Below are 6,000 nucleotides of genomic sequence, written 5' to 3' on the forward strand. Positions count from 1 at the left end.
ATGAGTGGAAGGAGGCCTTGCAGATCAACTCAGGAAGTGCGGTCCATACATAGGGAGTGGTGAAAAGCGTAAATGAAGAAGACAATGAAGGAGCATCAGTATCATGCTGTTTCCTCGTATGAGGCCGATACAGCTCAGGCATTGCAGCTGTGCTCCCTGATTGCTACTTCAAAAATCTTTCCTCCTCACCTTTCCCCATGTCCTGTCCCTGCTCTCAGGCTGTGGGGATAGGTAGGAGGTTCTGGGGAGTCACTCTACCTCCTTTGTGCTTGGGAGGCTAGGAAGCAGCCCAAACAGGCCATACAGTCTGCCAAGAGTGTATTTCCCCCACTGCAGCCATTTCTCTTTGCAGTACTCTGCTGATCAATACTGAAAGCTTCAGCGGGAGGGAAAAAAATACTCTCAAATCACAAAAGTTGCAATCCGGTGCGGCTCGTCATTGGGAAGACATACTGTAAGACTACTTCAGCAGTTCTCTAATGCTGTCTTGACAGTTCAATCCCAAGTTCACAGCATTAGTGGATAAAGCATTCAATAATGGACTGCTGCTGCTATTCATCTCCAAGTGCCAGAAATTCACCCCGTTTCCTCTGATGCCCAGCTGAACAGCAGTGCTCTAATTCAACTCTGCATTGGAGGAGGAATATGTTCCCTCTTTACTGTCTTTACCTACTCTGTTTTCTTAGCTTCAACATCCTCGTTTTCTTGTGTATTTCATATTCTGTCTATGTGAGAATCTCTGGCTTATTGAAGGCTTTTGTAATCTTGTCATTTCAGAACAGGAAAGCCCTTCAGCTTTTATACAGCAGCTTAAAAGCAATAGTGACTCCTTTGTGGTGTTGAATTATGGGAAGCCCTTGTAAATTAGGAACAGGTGAAAGACAAACTTTCCCTTTCACTGGCTTGCTGGCATTTTCTTCTCCTAAATTCTGACAGAAATTGAGAAATCCTTGAAAATATGCTCTTAGCTGCAGCTCTCGTTGATTGTTTTTATTCACCGCGTGTCTGATACAAACTCTGGGTGTGCCGTGTGGAATTTATTTGTCCTTTAGCCTCGCATTGCACATTGGTATATAGAAGCTGAGGCATATGAATGTGTATTTCTTTGTATTAGGGCAATAGGGTCAGTGCTTCTTGTTATCTCCTCTCCCTGTTCTTCAGGGTCTTTACTATAGAACAGAGCTTGGCAACTGCAGCGTGTGTGTATGTGTGTCTAAGAGAGAGTTTGTGCCTATTTCATTGCCTCTTCACTTGTGTAAAGTGACCCTTAGGCCCCTTTCTTATCACAGAGAGGAAATCTCTTGTTAAAACTAGTGAGGCCTAGAAAATCTTACCAGTTTCTCACTGCATCGCCAAAACACACCGTACTCTGCTTTTAATCCGTTATTTGCATTTGACATTGATCCTTCCTTTACATTCCAATTTTCAATCTCCGTTTACCATGCAGTGAAGTTTACATTGTATTTTAAAAATCCCTTCCAACTGCTGATTCGTTGTGTAGTGTGTCATAATATTTCCTGGAGGGCTGAGATACCAACACGTGTTAAAATGAAAAACAGTAATAATGACCACTGTCATGCTGTTTCTTGAGTATTCATCTTCGCCAGTTGCATACAATCTTTTCTGATTCAAGCTTTGTGCCATTAAATAATGATTCTCAGCTTATTCTAACCTCCAACCCTGTAGCAACCATCTCTTGCGTAATGAGCACCCTGCCATTTATGATCATTTGAAGTGTCTGCTCTTTGTCCTTAGATGAGTTCTGGTGCAGGTCACTTCCCCAAAAGGTTTCCCTGGAGTGCTGCCCTTAGAACTGGTTTGGGGCCTTGTCCCTTGTACTTTGTGTTGTTTCTAGGAAGTGATCCCTCACAGTTGGTGCGGCGACGTACCTGACGTCTGTGGGGTTTGCCGTGATGCCGGAGTCCTTGGTTCCTATTCCCTGTATATTTGGGTCAGTGTTTGGTGCTGATTTTATTATATAACCCCTGGATACCTTCCCACCCCCAAAACACACACACCCATCCTGCTGCCCCTTTCCAGGCAGAAGCAGACAGGCGTTGGGGAAACAGGGATGACAAATATTATCAGCTTTGAGATAGCCTTGTGATGGGTGAAAATGTACATTGTCATGGAAGTGTGGATCCAGCTAATGCAACTAGGATTATGTGGGATATTCTTCATGGTAAATATTGCACTGGCACCAGAGGTAGAGTTGAGCAAGAACTTGTGCTGTAAAAATAACACTACTAAGGAGCTGATCTTTCAGACTGAGGGCTAAGTATCTGAGAAATTGTAAATGAGCTGCTTTCTCTTGGAAACGGAAGTGTCCTGCACTGATGCTCCAGTGCCATTGTGATCAGTTATGTCTTAATCCTCTGGAAGGTAGAATCAGTCCTGTCAGAATCTCAAGTTAGCCATTTAGGGATTTGTTATTGTGATCATTCCTCTAAGTGTCTTGCAAATTCCTTTTTAGTTCAGTGCAAAACTGCAGGCCTCCGTAGCTGAGCATATGATCATTGAACTGACAACATTTCAGTTATGTGCAGTGTTGTTGTAGCCATGTCGGTCCCAGGATATTACAGAGGCAAGGTAGGTGGGGTAATATATTTTATTGGCCCAACTTCTGTTGGACAGAGAGACAAGCTACACAGAGCTCTTCCTGCTTTCGGATCTGAAGAAGAGCTCTGTGTGGCTCGAAAGCTTGTCTCTCTCTCCAACAAAGTTGGGCCAATAAAAGATATTACCTCCCCCACTGTGTCTTACTAACATTTCAGTTATACATATTGCTCCTGCCTGAGTTCTGCTAGAGAATCATGCAGAACAAGAGCTGCCGGGTGCAAGGGTGGCTATGTGCCACCTTCGTGCTTCTGGGCCCCAGAGCGGGGTCCATTGTTTCTCAGCTGTTTCATGAAGCTGGGGGACGACAAATATCTGCAATAAATACAATGCAGCTCAGCTCAATGGAGTGCTGCTCTGTTTCACAGTTTTGTAACTTAATGAAATGGCTAGCAAATATTTCCAATACAGTAAGCACCTAACAGCTCACTTTGGAACGGTCTTCACTGAATTTGTGAATCTGAAGAGATTGCTGATTTCATTAAACTGACTATATAACCTCTATGTATTTTGTCAGTTTTAAAATAATTAATGGTTTCAAAATAGGATACTGTTTCAGTGGAAACTGACAATTCATCCTTTTGATGTAAGGTATAAATTGAAGTAAAGATCAGGGAGTTCCTGGATTTTAGTTTTGGCTTTGTAACCAACTCACTATGCGTCGTGCTCACCCTCTTTGCCATAGTGTATCAATCTGTGAAGTGAAAATACTACTATTTAACCTTCTTTAAAGAGGTGTTTGACACTGAAAATCAAGGTTTTCAAAAGGGCTTTAGTGATTTTTTGAGGTGCTCCATATAAGACCCCTTACAAAGGCCTAATTTTCTGAGGGATGTTCAGCACTTTCTGCAAATTGGGCGACCTTAAGGTGTCTCAAGTTGGGCACCCAAAATCACTAGTCGCTTGTGAAAAACTTGGCCTAATGCTTTAAAATTTGTAAAATGCTTAGAGATCCTCAGGTGCTAAATAATTTTTACTAGTAGTCAACACTTGTTCTTTGATTGCTGATGAACGGATCTGACAGCTTGTCTTTGTATTTCACAAATGTAAATCTCATGAGCTGTGAAAACAAATTCTTTGTAATACTAGCAACCGTGATCTCTGCATGCTCTATTTCTGCAATGTAACTGTGTTCCTCCTCCTCCACAGATACACGTTAGCAGCTCAGGACCTGGTGATGCGAGCCAGGGGAGTGCTGAAGGACAGGGGCTGGAGAATATCCAATGACAGACTGGGCTCAGGAGATGACATTTCTGTCTATGTCATTCCTTTAATACATGGAAACAACTTGTCATGAAAGTAGCACCGACAATGATAATGGGAGGGTGGTCTTTTTAGGAAGAGCCTTTGAAAAGACATGATGTTCAGATCTGACCAGGACAGTTCTGATTGATGTAATTTAATCTAAACTCATGCTGGAAGGTGAGGTTTCTGCCCAAAAGGTAGGGCTCTGCACATATACTGTACACGATTAAAGGTATCTCTTAAGGTTACAGCTTCCCTATATTAATGGTTTTTGGTGCTTAACAGGAATGGAACTTAAATGCTGCTAATATATTATGGATTGATGGTTCCCTGTATTGTCCCTCCATGTGAGGACCCCATTGTGACCTGAAACAGGACTTGGCTGTTTCAAGCCACATGGTAAACTGAAAAAGATTATTTTCAGTTTTGAAAATAGAAACAGGGATTGAAAGCCAGTGAGGCTCTCAGCAGCCCCAAGATGACTGAAGTTATGGACTTGGGATGGGTCATTTAAAAAACAAAAAAACAAAAAACAAAAAAAGTTAAAACTTGAGCTGACACTTGATGTTATTGGTCATTATGAGTAATTGTCATTCTTTTTCCATGAAGAACTTCCAAAAATTGCACATATATGATTGAGTTCTCATTTTTCCCACTTAAACCCCCTTCAGAACACTCTGGAGACTTTACAGCTCCTTATTTCACATGTTTTGGTGGCAAAACCAAGACTGTCCTTGTGACTTGGTCTAACCCACCACAGCCAAGCCAGCTGCAAAAATTGCCTTGGCGAGTAGGGCACATTGTGTTGGTACAAGAATAAATCTTGCAACAGGAATTGTTTGTCAAGATTTCCTTTGATGTGTAACCATGACGTACCAGATCTTTACTTGATGCAGAGTTCCTCTGGAAGCCAAGGTTCCTTTGGGTAGGGCTACCCTGCAGCTCAGGTAGACTGACTCGTGCTAGCGGGGCTCGAGCTAGTGCGCTAAAACTAGCAGCATAGACATTTCAGCTCAGGCTGGAGCTTGGGCTCTCAAGTCTAAGAGGTCTGTGGGCTTGAGCGGCTGAGCTCCAGCCTGAGCCACAATGTCCACATTCCTATTTTTAGCCCTCTAGCTTGAGTCCGTCTGCCCAGGCTGGGAGGCTTGCTCCTAGCTGGAGGGTAGACGTACCTTTTGGAACCTAGGATTTTCATTCTTTGGCTGGTTCTGTGTACTTTATCATGCATCCTGTTGAAAAGATCACTGGATATACAGCTTAGCGATCAGTGTTCAGTAAATGTATTTTGTCTTCTGAGTTTGGGTGTCTATGGTAAATGTTATTGTTCTCGTTATTAACCCAGAAACACAGATAGCAACCTTATTGAAAACCCTTTCACTTCTCTCTCCCTTATTATTCACCATAAAAGCCCTCTGCCTGCCCCATCATCAGAAGGTGGCAACTCACTCATAACTGTGCACCTTCTGATACCAGGGGTAGAGGATTAACATGTTAGTGGAAGTCCTTGGCTTGCCTGGTCTCCTCTGCCAGTTGTACTCACTTTGATGTTAAGAAAAATCTCTCTAAATAAGATACCAGCGTAGAAGCAACAGTGCAACAGGAAACCACTCAGGCAAAATGCAGTGTAGACATAGCCAGTGTAGTGCAGTAACTGGAGGTGTGATTTGCAGCTCATGTAGCCATACCTGCACTAGCCTTAATCTAACTAATCTGGCTCAAAGCAGCAGTGAGCTTCAGCGTGGGCTAGCAATGCCAGGGTGTGCCCAGAGGTCCCGGGGAGCTTGGACAGCCTGTGCTGACACCCACACTGCTGCAGCTTCACTGTTATTGGGACCTGGGCTAGCTAGATGGTTATGGCTCCACAAACTGCAAAGCACAGCTGGGATTGCAATGCAGACATAGCTGCAGTTACTGGTCTTCACTGCCAGCAATGTCAGTCCTTTTTGCAGAATCTGCTAACAGATAGATGGGTCTTCATGTCTAGCGAGCCCCCTAACCGTGTACTGCTGAGCTGCTGATGCCGGTTTGTAAATAAATTTGCCTAGCTAGGAGAAACGCAGTTGACATAATCATGGAAATATGGGAGCGCTAACTAGACACCTCACAAATGGTAAGTTTGTCCGAAAGGAGAAAGTGCCA

At 43.4% G+C, this 6,000-nt stretch overlaps 1 protein-coding gene across 1 annotated transcript in view; it reads left to right on the forward strand.

Annotated features, from left to right (window-relative positions):
• PPM1H (protein phosphatase, Mg2+/Mn2+ dependent 1H) overlaps nucleotides 1-5,459 on the forward strand; it is a 202,388-nt gene extending 196,929 nt beyond the window's left edge. The window contains exon 10 of the mRNA XM_039503148.1: nucleotides 3,766-5,459. Within this exon, the coding sequence (XP_039359082.1) occupies nucleotides 3,766-3,913 (148 nt within the window). The 3' untranslated portion in view covers nucleotides 3,914-5,459. The remainder of the gene's footprint in view (nucleotides 1-3,765) is intronic.
• The last annotated feature ends 541 nt before the right edge of the window (nucleotides 5,460-6,000 follow it).

Source organism: Mauremys reevesii, linkage group 1 (genome assembly GCF_016161935.1).
Source record: "Mauremys reevesii isolate NIE-2019 linkage group 1, ASM1616193v1, whole genome shotgun sequence".
In the NCBI taxonomy this organism is placed as follows: Eukaryota; Metazoa; Chordata; order Testudines; family Geoemydidae; genus Mauremys; species Mauremys reevesii.